The sequence below is a fragment of the Centropristis striata genome, chromosome 19, assembly GCF_030273125.1.
Source record: "Centropristis striata isolate RG_2023a ecotype Rhode Island chromosome 19, C.striata_1.0, whole genome shotgun sequence".
Taxonomy (NCBI): Eukaryota; Metazoa; Chordata; class Actinopteri; order Perciformes; family Serranidae; genus Centropristis; species Centropristis striata.
Genome location: NC_081535.1, coordinates 32,878,058 through 32,893,458, shown reverse-complemented (window position 1 = coordinate 32,893,458; position 15,401 = coordinate 32,878,058). Strand labels below are relative to the sequence as shown.

The window sequence follows — 15,401 nt, the reverse complement described above, 5'->3', positions numbered from 1 at the left end:
GTATAAACTACCTGCTAAACACCAAAGACACAGTCACAGTTAGCAACCAGACATTGAATGTAGTTGAGCATTTAGCAGCTAAAAAGACATTCATAGCATTAAAGCTGCTTAAGATTGAAATGGGTTAAATTGATTTTTGTGGGGAAATATGACTAAATTTGCTGTTTTAGCGTCTTTTTAACTCCTCATTTTAGTTTTACAGCTTACAAAGTTGATGTTATGATCTCAGTTAGAGAACAGCTGATAAATAAATTGGGGCATTTAGCAGCTAAACAGACAGATATCTCCCTCGGGAGTTGGTGGAGACCAAAACTGAGTTAAAATTGGAGTTACAACAGGATTTATGTTTGATGGCCAAAAAACATAACCTTGCTGCAAGTTTGCTGAAGGTCTGAAATGACTGATTTCTATATACATTGTTCTTTTCTTTGAAAAATAAGGACGGTTTTAAGTGACCCCAAACTTTTGAGTGGTAGTTAATATTGTACCTTTTTATTTTTTGGGGGGTAATATGATCAATGGTGTCAAAAACTTTTTGTAGTTGTATGAATACTCCATTAGTTATTACTTCTTTTAGTTCAATAAGCACCAAAGATGTTGATCTCTTTGCAGTAGTTCAATTTTGTCATATTTGCACTCTTCCCAGTTCCCCTCAGGATGAATAAAGTTTCCTCTCCTCTTCTCTCCACAGTCTCCAGACTACCAGGTGAAGAAGCGCAGGTGTAAATACCTGAAGTCCAAACTGAACCACATCAAGAAGAGGGTGAGCGACTACGACCACAGAGGCTGAATAAAAGAGAGAAACGCTGCGTCTCCTGGCGGCGGGACAGAGGACTAAACCTGCTTTCTGGGGTGTTTTTAGGTTTTTCTGACGTGTCGAAGCGTTCCAGACATTGTTTTTATACTTTTTGAGGCAAAGATAACAGATATTATTTTTTTGTATTATACCGTTGTTTGTATTATTATTATCACCTGCCATAGATACCATTTATATGTATTTATTTTGCCTCACGTTGTGTGAAATAGTCTCTTTAGCGGAGTGAACACAAACTGATACGTTAATCCCTCTTCATCTTAATTAGCTTTTGCTACATAATGAGTCATTTTAAATCCTTTTCTCAGCGATAGAAACATGTAAATATAAGGGAAACAGTGATGTTTTAAATGTTTTTATCAGTTTTTAGAAGTGAGTTTGCGTGTGTTTTATTGGTATGTTTCTTTTATGGATAATGGAACAAACAGACGTTTTTTTTAAATGCATGTTTAAAAATGCACAGTGATTGCTTTCACAATGAGTTGTGATACCTTTTTATTATAATAAATTCATTTATTGAACATTTTTCATGTTATTCTTACACAGTAAGCGTTGACGGTGGCTTCTCACAGACAAATGTTTTCCAGCAAAAAGCAAACGTGAAAACACTCAAACCTTCATTTCTTCATTTAATGCCACAAGTTTAAAGCAGTTATGGAATCTTTTTTAAATCTCTGATGGTGTCAGTTGTATAAAGTGTGTGTGTTGCCACTTGGGAGCGTCAATGCTGCAAATGTTTTAATTCTGCACAAAGTGACTTTAAAGCTGCAACAAATTTATATTTTCTTTACTAACAATAAATAAAATGACGATAGATAACGTGAAAACTGTCTTTTTTTATTATGCTGTTAAAAATCTATTAATGCAAGTTTAAAGCTACAATAATCTATCTATATTTTCTTTTTTTTTACATTAACAATGGATCAAATAATTGTATAATCTGAAATGTATGCCTTGTTGTGACAAAACCCATAAAGAATTTTGCAGTTCCCCTCAGTTCTGTGCAGCTTTTAGCTTCTTTTAGCATTGTTTTGATTTTGAAGCTGCAAATTCTGCTTTTATTAACCTTGTTTTTGCAGAAAAATATACTGTAAAAACTACCTGCTTGGCACCAAACAGCAGACAGACGCAGCTTGCAACTAGATAATGAACGTAGTTGAGGATTTACAACCTCAAATTAATGCTGATGTGGCTCCAAGTCTGCTGGATGTTTTTAAAAAATGATTTCATAAGGTGACCGTGACTATTTTTGCATGCAAAAATATAATCCCCCCCTCCCCTTATTCCAAAAAAAAGACAATATTAGAAATATTACTACTAAGCTGTTTATATGGCCAATAAAATCAATATTCCACTAATATTACCGCTCACTTGCAGCCATGCATACTCTGAATTTCACATCCAAATATGGACAAATGGAACAGCTGGACCTGCTTGTGCAATTTAGTTTTATTGCATCGAAATAAGACTTGTTAGATGCTCCTAATACCCAAATAACATCTGTATGGGTGGTTGACGTGACGCTCAATTTTTGTGTTCCCAGTGACAAATATTACTAAAATTTGATAATATTTCATGAAAATTAATGTTTTAATATGCAGTTCATTCTTCTACATCTAATCCATCTGCAAACAATTATTATCGTTCTTCAACTATGCAAATATTCTGTTTTGAACGTGACATTTGTCCACCGGTGCAACTGTCCTAGGTAGCATTACTTATCTTAAAACAACTGTAATTTAATGAAAAATATATCTAAATGCATTAAAATACTTGAATGCATGTCATACGAGTGTTTACTTAATGAATCTAGAGGATATAAGTGTTAAGGTCCCTATGTAGAGTTATTATGACACATTACATTTTGTCCTCCTGGAGCAACGCCATGATGTCGATATAAAACAGGCATTAATGTGACCATCCCGTTACTGAGAGGGGTCCTTCCAGAACCAGGAAGGACAGAAGACATCTCTGGAGCAGGTGGACTGCACACAAGATCACTTCTGTCTCAAATATTTTCATAATATTACTATTTCCGTGCAGTGTTGGAACTGGTCGTCTTAAGGTAGTCCTTTGGTACAACGCAGTTTAAGTATTGATCTGAATATTTTTATCAATTTACATTGATTGATTGATCATTGAAAATAATGTAAATTGTTAAAAAATATTCATAACTAATATGCCTTGGGCTTATCTATCTTATCTGTCCAACATTCTCTGAATTAAATAGTGACATTCTTTATTTTGTTGCACCGGTGGACACATTTTAGGACTACCACACCAAAAAGTTAATAATATGCTAAATATATGAAGAATTAGAAATGGACACATTCAGTTTTGAATTATTCACATATAAGGGAATATAATTGTATGTCATTTGACATATATTTTTGAATTATTCTTTTTTTTCACTTTGAATTTGAGTTCACGTCAACCACCCATATCCAATGTGTAATTCAGAATATGTTTACATGACCCGTGTGAAGTTACGGCATATTGTAATAGCTGTAAAACAGTCTTTTATTGATTATATATTCTAGTGCGTCACGATGTCAAATATTGTTTTATTCTTGCTCTGCTGCCCCCAAGTGGCCAAAAGATCTTAAAGCAGCTTTAAGGAAGTGTTAAACTCCACACTGACTGAAGCAACAGTGACGACACAGAGCACGCCCAAGCAGAAGAAGTTACCTGCAGTTTGTACGTTACATTGATTAGCTTCCTTTAGTTTTTCTCGTGTATCCTCTTTGGTTTCACCACACAGACACGACATCACACGACAAAACATTTCACGCTCAAAACACGATGACCATCTTCTCTCCGGGTTGTTTCACGCGGTGCTTTTGAACTGTTCGGTCTGCATCGAGTGTCTCCGCAGCAGCATCCTCCTCGTCAGCTCTTTGGGGTGTCCGGGAGGGGCCGAGGGGAGGAAATTCTTTAGGCCGGACTCGCAGAAGCCGCCTCCATTGCTGGAGTTGAGGTTATAAACATTAAGGACGGGGGTGTTGGTGGAGTTGAGGGCCAGAGGGGGCAGAGATCTGGGCCGGGCCTGGGAGGAGCTGTGGTCCAACAAGAAGGCTCCAGAGCCTCTACGCTCGTACCCAGACAACACTTTCCTGTTGGGCCCCGAGGTGGCCAGGGACTCCCTGGAGCCCAGCGTGCTGGAGCAGCGTAAGGGGGCCAGCCTCTTTCCCTCCGCCAGGTCTCTGGCTCTCTGCTGGGACTCCTCCGGCAGGCTGTGGACGTCTCTGGCCAGCTGCGGGTCAGAGCTGTAGATGTCCGCCCCGAGCGCGCGCCTCTGGATTGGAGTACCGAGGATTTTGCCTCCAGAAAAGGAAGAAGAGGAGGCGAGTGAATCTGTTACGAGGTTTGTAGAGTGGAGGTTAGGGTGGGAGGCGGAGTGGGACGACAGGAGGCCCGGTAAGGAGATCTTCTGTCCCTCGTGTTTGGCACTTTCATTTTTTCCTTCTTCGCCTTTCAACAGTCTTCCTTCATACCACATGAAGCTTTCGTTTAAATTTGTGCTGTCTAGTTCGGGGATTCTAAAAGCAAATTCTTCAGCTTGATTGCCGTTTTCAGGAGGCGCTTGAGGCTGCTGGCTGAGCAGAGATGACGGGATCTTCAGCCAGGGCTCGGAGTTCAACCTGAGGAGAGGCTGCTGCAGGCCGTTGGCCGCCGCTTGGCCGAGCCTTTGAAACCGGGACGGGGAGCACGGGTGGGAGCCGCAGAGCTGGGCGTCTTTAAAGGAGAAGACGGTCTTTGGGGGACATAAGGAAGAGGAGGTGCATTGTGGGGACGTGATGAGCTGGATCTCAGAGGGCGATGCAGGAGCTGCTGATGCCGTTTTGTCCGTGTGGTCGGGAGGAGCCACGCTGAGGTACTGCTTGGCCTGCAGTTTCCCACATGGGAGGTTGTTGGTGGTTATGATGATCACCTCCTTCCCTTTGGCCTTGCAGGTGTCCAGCAGCAGCTTCAGGACCTTCCATTCTCCCGCCATGACGGCGTAGACCAGCGCCGACGTCCCCGACTGGTCCTCCAGGCTGATGTCTGCTCCACTGGCGAGGAGCAGGGTCACCACCTCGGGGCCGGCCTGCTCCCTGCAGGCGTGCATCAGGGCAGAGCGGCCATCTTTGTCCTGGATGTCCGGGTCCGCTCCTTTCTCCAGGAGGAACTGGATCAGCTTCACCCGGCTGGCGCTCTGGGCGTCGGTGTGCTGAGTCCTGCAGGCCACCATGAGGGGCGTCTGGCCCTGGCTGTCGCTCTCGTTGATGTAGGCGCCTCCCTCCAGGAGGAGGCGCGTGAGTCGCAGGCGCCGCAGGAAGACGGCTCTCAGTAACGGGTTACCTGAATCCATCGCTGCCCCGGGATTACTGCCTTCTCCCTCCATCCTTCTGGGTCCACGCTGGCCGCTTTTAGATATGTAGTCAGACAGATTTCTGTTGGAAAATAACAAATCAAACTTTTAGAGAATTATGTGGAAGAAATGAAAATAGATAACTGAAAATAGATAAATAAAAATGTCAAACAACAGAATCAAGAAAAAGTAAAACAAAAATATTTAAATTAAAAACAGTAGAATAAAAATACAGTAAGGCCGAAAAATAAATAAATAATATAATTAATGTCAAACAACAGAAAAAATAAATAATAAAATAAAATAAAATAAAATAAAATAAATAAATGTCATACCATCACCTATAGTAATTCCACCTATTTTACAAAATAAATAAATAGATTAAAAAATATATATTGTCGTCACAATCGTTTGAAATGGCAATGATACACTTTTAAATAGCTGCTATAAGAATTTCTGTTCTATTCAATGAAGTTTTACCTGAAATAGACACACATGCATTCCCAGGTAAAACACATTACATGACAGCACTTTTATTTAGTTGATTTATCATGTTATTCCTGCTGTTTTCTCTCATCTTTAATCCATTTTATTTGTATGTATAACCACACAAAGTTTTTGTCTTTGGAGAAGCAGAACATATGAAGTCTTTATTTTACTTTTTTCCCTCCGTACATATAGGATCTATTCAGCAGCTCCTTTTCATGCGCTCGTCCTCCACAGCACCAGCAGAGGCAGCCACTTTCTATCAGCCTTTGTACTGTTTGTCCTTGCTTCTCCTTATTAGAGCAGATAAGGTGGCAGCTACCAAAGTCTCAGACAGTAACATAACATTTTCCCCAGTATGAGTCACACACTGTGAAACTGCAACACGGCGAAGATTTACATCTATAAAGGGAAGAAATAATGTTGTATGTTGCATGATATACAAAGCTTCTAAATGTCTGGAGCTGTAATGATGATAGATGACACCCTGAACCGCAACAGGTATCAAGAGAAGAGTTTGAGTGGTCTTTATTTCAATTAAAGCCTAAAAAAAAAAAAAATTCTTATAAAGATTAGTCTTATTGAGAGGGAAAAACGGCAACTGGGTTAAAAAAAAAGAACATAAAATAAGAATATTTGTCAGTGTCAAATTGATGCTAATGTAAATTAAACAACACACAAATAGAGAAAGTGAGTCATACATTGTTAAAAATGTAAATGTATTTGCATGTTTAAATGCATCATGTGTCAGTTTTACATAGTAATAAATCAATGCATTTCATTGTGATTATAGCCTACGAGTAACTAAAAAATTAGATTAAAGGATTAGTCTGTTATTCGTGTAAGTATGCAAGTATCATGTGTGCATCAAAGCCTGTTGTCCAAAAACAATTCCTTTATCACCATGAACAAATATGGGTAACGCTTTATATTAAGGTCCTTGTAATAACCATTAATTAACAAGTAATAAGGCCCTTGTAAGTCCTTAAAATATGCTTATTAACATTATTGTGTGTTTATAAGCCTATATAAGTGTTAATAATGGCATTACAAACACCCATGACCCACCCATTATGTCTTTGCCATGCCTTTATTAATCTGATTTTGTTTGCTTATTGATATTAAAATATACTTTATTGCTCATCTATTATAAGTTAACTATAAGTTAACTATGCTTTTTGCAACTACCGGATCTAAAGCGAGAACAATGCCTTATTACTTGTTAATTAATGGTTATTAAAGACCTTATTATAAAGTGGTACCCAAATATGCTGTAGTTTATTTTGATTTAATCCAGTCAGAGGGCAAGGGACCACTTTGATAATTACCTTATAGTTTTTTTCCTCGCTAACTTTGCATCTTTTTTTGCACTCGTCTCAAAAAGCTGGCATGAAGCTGGAGTTCAGCAAGAGTTAGAGGTTATTAATTAAGGACATTTTAATTGAATGTTATCAGACAATTGACTGGGTGTTTATCAGTTATCAGCCCATAAGTATGGATGAGTGGGGGCCTGCTCCACCTGCTGGTAGGCCAGTAGGCCGTTATCAGCCTTTAATGGTGCAGCTTTATTAAGGCAAGGCAAGGCAAGTTTATTTGTATAGCACAATTCAACACAAGGTAATTCAAAGTGATTTACATACACATTAAAACAGCAAGACACAATTGAAAACAGTAAAAACAGTCACTTAAAACAGGGAAATAGAAATAAAAATACAAATAAGATAAAATAAGATACAGCAGGATAAGAAAAGAGATAAAATAATAAAAAGCACAAGTCACACATTGTGTAGTTAAAAAGTAAGGGCAGTAAAGTAGAGCAGGTAAGTGTTAAAGTTAAGATACGCTGCAGTAAACAATAGTGTTTTTAGTCCTGATTTAAAATTAAGGTGCCTTATTTAGCGGCGCCCTCTACCCGCCATAGTAATTATGAACAATGCCAAGACCAGAGTGACCTTATGGAGTGTAAAAACAAATGGGGAAGCAAGGAAATTATGTATAAGGCAAACCAAGACTTTTATCCACACTGTAAAAAATGTTTGTAGAAATTACAGTAAAACACTGTCAAATTGCATCAGAAATAGGTCGTAAAATTGAACATTGTACATCACCGTAGTAGATACTTTTAATTACTATAAATCAAAGAATAGCATAAAACTTTAAATTCTACTGTCATAAACTGTAGAAAACATACAGTTGTGCTGTAAAAATAAACAATTTTCATGTAAAATGAATGGAGAAATACCATGATGACACAATTATCCTGAAAGTAATGGGATTATTCAGTATAAATTACAGGTTTTTTGTTGATATTTACATTTACATACGCTCACTGTATTTCTTATGGTGAAGTTCTGGCAACCACAGCTGCCGGTATTTTACCGTAAATTAAACAGATTTTTTTTACAGTGCAGGAGACCGGGGTTTGTGTCCCGTGTCGAAACAAAAGTGAACTTTTTAAACTGTTTTTATAACGCTTAACCAGGACATTTTGTACCCTAACCTTAGAGAAGTAGTTTTGCCACCTAATTTTAGGAAACTGCTGCCTTAAAATAGTTACGTTCAGTAAATGAACAACGAGCACACATTGAATGGCTCATAACTACACTGCAAAAAAAGAAAAGTTGGGTGAACTCAAAATTTCAAGGCAACAAACTTCGATAAAATTTTAAGTTGGACAATTAAACTAAATATTCTAAGTTTTGTTTTTGAGTTTGCTCAACTCTGAATTTCTCTGGCACGATTGTAACGCCGCTATGAAATGTCAGCTAATGTTGTGACCACAATTTTGACTTAGCATTGATACGCTAATGGCTACTCTGTAACAAGCAGCACGGCTAGCATCAGTTAGCCGCTAGCATCAGTTAGCCGCTAGCTTTCGCTAATGACCAAATTTCCCAACAAAGAAATAAGAGTTATCAGAACTATTGTCCCTTGTTGTGAACCCCAACTTAAAGATATAAGTAACAACAACTCACCAACTTGTTTTTGAGCAGACAACTGGCTTCCTTTGTTGTGCTAACTTACATTATTGCTCTAAATGTCAATAATTTATATTTCCAAGTTTTACCAACTAAAATCACTGTTTTAGGCCAAAAAATACAAGTTGGCTTTTTTGCAGTGTATAGACATAATTTCTTTGGATCTAGATAACAAAAAATGTCTAACCTGCAAGTATTTCGAAAAATGTTTTGGTGGAATATTATATTTTTCAGATAGGTCACTGAATGTAAGCAATTTTCCATTAATATACAGATCCTTAATTGCTTGGATGCTGTTTATTTTCCATAATTTGAATCCTCCATCTTTTCTGCCAGGTATAAACTGGTCATTATTCCATAGAGGGGTAAACTGATATAGGACTTTTACTTGTAGCATAGGGTGACCAAGCGTCCTCTTTTGCCCGGACATGTCCACTTTTTACGTCCTGTCCAGGGCGTCCGGCCGGGTTTTATAAATTCACGAAAATGTCCGGTGTTCACTGTTTTTCATAGGACCAGTACACGTGCACGTCAATTGACCGGCGCTTTGCACACAATTTTGCGAGACGTAATTACCAAGAGGCTGCCTCGTGGGCGGGTCAGCGCCGCGCACACACACAGAGAGACAGAGAGCAGAGCAGACAGAGGGCAGATCGAACAGCGGAGCAGCATTGCACGGGAAATGCCGAAGCGTAAGTGCAGCTTCACAGATGAACTGCAAAAAAAATTTCCGACGTACCGTGCACCGTGTGCAATGCTGGCACATATGTCTCAGTGTCTAATAAAGGTGCTGGAGATCTCAAAGCTCAAAGCTCAAAGACAACTAAAGATGAAAAGTTTAGATCCTTTTTGTTTGTTAAGTTAGTATCTTTGTGAGACTCTTCTATTATTTATCTTATTGCAGTTATTAAGAGATATATTGTTGAAGCTAGATTTTCTAACAGAAGAGTTCATATTTAGAACATTATTTCATATTATTTATTCATTTATTTGAAAAGAGTCTACGAGAGCTATTATTTTGTTACAAGTTTTTACAGATTTCATTTTATTTTATTACAGAAGTTAATTTTGCACCATTGAAGCATAATAAAGCATGTTCATCAACCTCCAAGAAGCCTGTCTGAATTTGTGTCTCGAGGCCGTGCCGTTTGTCCTCTTTTTTGGAAATCAAAATATGGTCACCCTATTGTAACAAAGCATTTTAACTGTAGAGCTGCTACTTTCCCGTGTCGAAAAACAAAACTTGACTTTCTTTTAACGCCTATCCAGGAAGTGTTGTTCCCTTAACCTTAGAGACGTAGTTTTGTAGCGTACACTCAAGGAAACTGCAGCCTTTTAACCAAACGTAATTGATTTATTTTCAGTAAGCGACTTTTGAATGGGCTGATAACAACCTACTGGCCTACCAGCAGGTGGAGAAGACCCTACTCACCCATTTTTGTGGGCTGATTACTGCCAATAATGCCTATTCACTCATCTGATAACATTCTAAACTGGTAAAAATACATTTTTCCACCTCTGATTGTCTCCATTTTTGGTTGCATCCCACTTCAGATGCTTAAATAAAAGCAGACAGCATGCTTTCTAGTATCTTTTTCTTCTTTTTCTGCTGCTTCATCCTGCTGCTGCCGTCAGCAGTGACATCATCACTGAAAACAACTGCGGCCTTTTTCTATTTGCTGGCAGCCTCACACGTCCAAGACAAAACACCACCTGCATGCTCCACGTTTGACAGACGAGGTGGAGGTGGTGTTCCTTTAATCATGCTGCTCCTTTTTTAGTCAACACTTTAGTCTTTCCATCAGTGCGGCACAGATCAATCACTGAGTCATTAAAACGCTTTAATGTAACTGTAATTGAACTCTACAGGTTCCCATTGTTACCTCGCCTCTGCTCTGTCTCTACTTAAATTCAAGGTTCTGGTACTTTACTTGTTTATTTCCATTTTATGCAACTTTATACTTCTACTCCATCACATCTCAGAGGTAAATATTGTACTTTTTACTGCACTACATTCATCGGTAAGCTTTAGTTACTTCCTGTCCAGTGAAAACCACATAACTCCAGATGAAAATGAACTGGATCAGCTGGAAAAGTCATTTTTTAGAGATCTGTGGTTCTCACAGGACAAAAAATTGATTCATATATTTTTAAGTAATTTTATTTATTTTATAGAAAAAAATGTAGGTCCTCATGTTTCTATTTTTAAAGGTTTTTAAGGTCGCTATGTTTTTTTATTTTTTTAATTTATCAAATTTTTTCCCCATATGTTTCTTTGTATTACGTTGTCTACCTTTAAATTATTTGAAATATTTTTAAATGATTTTTATGTAATTTTATTTATTTTATAGAAAAAGTTTAGGTCCTTATGTTTCTATTTTTTAAGGTTTTTAAGGTCGCTATGGTTGTTTTTTTTTCATTTTTTTCATTTATCAAATTTTTTCCCTATATGTCTTTGTATTTGTATTACATTGTCTACCTTTAAATTATTTGAAAGATTTTTAAAAGATTTTTAGGTCATTTTTATTTTTATTTTTATTTATTTTAAATTTAAAAAATGTTATAGTTATGTTTTAGTTTTTCATTTATCTAAAAACATTGTTAGACCTTTATGTTTCTTATATTACATTTTTGCCTCTAATTCATTTTTTGTCTATATATTCATTTTTATTATTTAAAGTTTTTTGTCTTGAATATATATAAATACATCTATAATATTTTTAAAGGTTTTTATCTTTTTTATTTATCTTGTCTTTAATTTTTTTTATGTTTTAGAAATATTTTTAAGACGTTACGCCTCTTGGATCAGCTTTAAAGCTAGTCACAAAGCTAAAAACAGCTGTTTTTAGTATGAATTGTATGAACTGTATGAATTTTTATAAATACATGGTTCTCACAGGACAGCCATGCTACAAACAGATGATGATCTCATAGAATGTGATGCATTGCTGCAGATTAAACTACCAAACAGGACACAAAGGAGTACAACCTGAAACATTTACAGCACTAAAATGCAGTATGAACATTAATGCAGCAGGACTATGAATATAAAAACATCAGATATAATATTAAAACACTGACAGGGAACATTTTACTGCAGTGAATACTTTTACTTTTTCCACTAAAATCCCTGTCTTTAGTTATAGTTGTATATTTTTACATTTACTTTATATTTCCACCTTTTTATTCATTTCTTATCTAGCTTTTGTTCTTTACGGTTTTATATTTTCGCAACTATTATTATTATTATTATTATTATTATTGTCATTATTATTATTATTATTATTATTATTATTATTATTATTATTACAGTTTTATTCAGACGAGGCAGTGTTGGCAGTGGTACAATTGGCTTTTGTAGTTTTGAGTAAAAATATTCTGTTGGATAGCTTGGCATGAATTTTGGTTTATGCATTTATGTCTCCTAAAAAGTCATATTTCCATTATGAAAATGCATGTTTACCACCAAAACTACTAAGTAATGTTTATCAGGGTTTGAGTTAAAATGAGAATGTTTCTTACCTTAAAACCTCAGTGCAAACTTTTAGCTTGTTGTATTGTATGTTGCATGCATTATATACATGGACCTAATAGAAAGTGTTACGAAATATATAACATATATAACATTATATATATATATATATATATATATATATATATATATATATATATATATTGTGATTTTTATTATATTATACATACAACAAGATATTTAACATGCCACAATCTATTTACATCACCGTGTAGCCCCTATTGTTTTTATAGGATAGAATATATTTATTTATTTATTTATTTATATTTTATATCTTTATACTTATATACTTAATACTTTTATTGCCTTTTGCTGATGAGTCTGCAGTTAAAAATCACTGTCAAATGGCATTAATAAGACTGTTATGTTAAATAAAGAACTGGAAAAAAAGTCCATAGACAGCTGTGGTAGGTACATTTGGCTTTGTATTATTGAATCTACTTATAGATAATAACTGAATCATTGCAATAACATCTAACAATGTAAATTTCCATTATTAGGCCAATATATAAGGTGCATCCCGAATAAAAACAGCAAAATTTCTCACATTGATTGCCTGATTTGGATGTAAAAACCTCAAATTAAAGCTGAAAGTCTGCACTTTAACCTCATACTTTAGTCTCTCATGGTTTCCCTTCAGAAGCAGCATTTCAACACTTGCAAACTGCACTCTTCATACACTGTGTGCTCATTTTATACAGTAGATTGCAGCATTTTCTTTCCACCTTGCCTGCCTGCAGATTGAGGACAAAAAAACTCCACTTCACCTGAACAGCCTTCACTCAAGAGCCCACTAACATCTAACATCACTGTATACTGTGTGTGCACAAGTTTGACCATCTCCAACAGGCAGAATGTGTCAGAAATGACCATGCAGCGTTATTAAAATATATTTCTTCAGCCAGCACAAAAACTAACATCAGTTTCCTGAAAAACCAGGTTCTGTGAAAAGGTCACAAATAGGTTGAAAACGTGTTTAAGTGTGTGTGTGTGTGTACTTACCAGGCAGGATCAGTCCTCTCTTGCAGACATCTACTCCTCCTGTTGCAGAGCTGCGACTGACTGTGACCAGGCTGCACTGCTGAGTTGATGTGTGATGTGTGTGTGTGTGTGTGTGTGTGTGTGTGTGTGTGTGTGTGTGTGTGTGTGTGTGTGTGTGTGTGTGACAGTTAGTCAGAGGAGACGGAGCTGCAGCAGTCAAGGTTTTTCAGCTTGTATTTGCTTCTCAGACAAAGTGGAGTGATGGAGGCTTGTCGTCAGGCAGGTCTGAGAAACGTTAATCCATCAGCAGCAGCAGCAGCAGCAGCAGCTGTGCAGAGCAGGAAAAAAGGTGTATGAAGAGATGAACACGCTGAAGGTGAAGCTCTGAAACAAGCCGTCTTTTTTTATTCAGCTCTGATTCAGCAAAGAGCATGTTAATTGTGCAAAAACAAACCCTGGCCTCACAGGACTTTTTTCTCCTAAGTTACAGACAGAACAGAAAAATTGTTTTGTCCACCTTATCAATGACATCTCCATGACAACCATCAAGGAGGCCGGATGACGGCACATATTGTAATTGTGCGAGAGAGGAACTGTTCTTTGTGTCTGTGCGTGTGTGTGTGTGTATGTGTGTGTGTGTGTGTGGGAGTGTGCGTGTACCTGTGTGTGAGTAAGATCCTGTGCATGCACTTTGCATCACGGTGAGAAATGAGCAGAATGTGAGTTGATTATAGATCTAATTAAACATATGAAAACATAAAATGCAAGCAAACATTAGCTCACTTCTTGCACCAAACAGAGAAAGATGAATTGTTGTTAAACTGAAGGAGAAAATGCAAATCTGTGCTTGAGATTCGTGATATACAAAAGTCTGTGCTGCAGGATTTAAAAAAATAAATAAAACAACACAGTTCTTTGTGTCCTCTGCCCAGACTATTACTAAGCCAGCTGTTAATTGTACAGACCTGTAGCCATAGAAACACTGCGACTTCATGGTGCAGTTCATAACTCCACCACTAGGTGGCAGCATCGGACTGTCTATCATGTGTGGAGCCTTTCATTTAATACTGCATTAGTTTTGACCAGGTGTGCTTAAAAAAAAAAGATAAGATACTTTAAGACTAAATTAGTAAATAAAAAATGAGGAAATTCAAAGAGAATTTAAAATAAAACATGTACAATTATAAATAAAACATATCTAAAAATAATAAATTAGTAAATAAAATACATAAATATAAAAATTATTTCATTAAAGAATAAGCAAATAAATGTGGACACTGTGTGCACAATAATAAAATAAATACTTTTTTTGACAAGTACAGTGTTTTCTTCTCTCTACCACTTTGCCATTATTTTATTGGCTCTTTTTTTATATATTGAATATATTAAAGAATTAATTATAATCATTTTAATTTATTTTCACATTAATTTCTCACATTTTATTCACTCATCATTTTTTTGTCTTTATTTTTTTGTCTTTATTTTTCTATATTTTTAATGTATTAATTAATTCTATAACCTATTTATTTAAATATTTTAAATGTTTCATTTACTCATTTGTATTTATTTCTTTTCATATTTACACATTTTTTATTTAGTTATTTATTACTTTAGTTGCTTATCTTTATATTCCTACACACTTTATTTACTTATCTATTCATTTATTTATTTCTTCTTATTTTTCCACATTTGTTTGCTTATTCTTTAATGAAATCATTTTTATATTTATGCATTTTATTTACTAATTAATTATTTTTAGATATTTTTCATTTATAATTCTACAATTTTCTTTGAATTTTCTAATTTTTTATTATTAATTTAGTCTTAAAGTATTTTATCTTTTTTTTTTTACATATATTATATAGAAAGGAGAAGACATGCAGGAAAGGGCTACAAGTCAGATTCAAACTCAACAAAGTAATTTATCTTAATATTTCTAAATGGTTTATTTACTTATTTATTATTTCATTTATTTATTTCAATTTCCAAAGTTTAATTTTACTTATTTATTCTTTTAGTTATTTATCTTGTTTTATATATTTATAAAACTTACTTATTTATTCTTTAATATATTCTTCCTTATAACACACATTTATTAATACCAATTTATTATTGTAGTGATTTATTTTTTATATTTCTATTTCTATTTCTATTTGTTTATCTTGTTGTTTATCCTCTTTATATTTCAAAATTATTTCTTATTCTTTTACAGATGCTTTATTTTATTTTTTATTTTACATTCTACCACTAAGAATCAGT

The 15,401-nt window shown here is 35.6% G+C and overlaps 2 protein-coding genes across 2 annotated transcripts in view; one reads left to right on the top strand and one right to left on the bottom strand.

Moving 5' to 3' along the window:
• Positions 1-2,070, top strand: part of marveld2a (MARVEL domain containing 2a) — a 37,279-nt gene extending 35,209 nt beyond the window's left edge. Inside the window, exon 19 of the mRNA XM_059357695.1 lies at positions 692-2,070. Coding sequence (XP_059213678.1) covers positions 692-790 — 99 coding nt within the window. The 3' untranslated portion in view covers positions 791-2,070. The remainder of the gene's footprint in view (positions 1-691) is intronic.
• A 952-nt stretch (positions 2,071-3,022) lies between these two features.
• On the bottom strand, positions 3,023-5,211 carry ankrd34ba (ankyrin repeat domain 34Ba). The gene has a single exon (XM_059358514.1). The coding sequence runs from the start codon at positions 5,196-5,198 to the stop codon at positions 3,642-3,644; it is 1,557 nt and encodes a 518-aa protein (XP_059214497.1). The 5' UTR covers positions 5,199-5,211; the 3' UTR covers positions 3,023-3,641.
• Positions 5,212-15,401: the final 10,190 nt, after the last annotated feature.

Excerpts from the sequence above, each read along its gene's own strand:
- ankrd34ba (XM_059358514.1), bottom strand. The coding sequence starts at position 5,198 with ATGGAGGGAGAAGGCAGTAATCCCGGGGCAGCGATGGATTCAGGTAAC.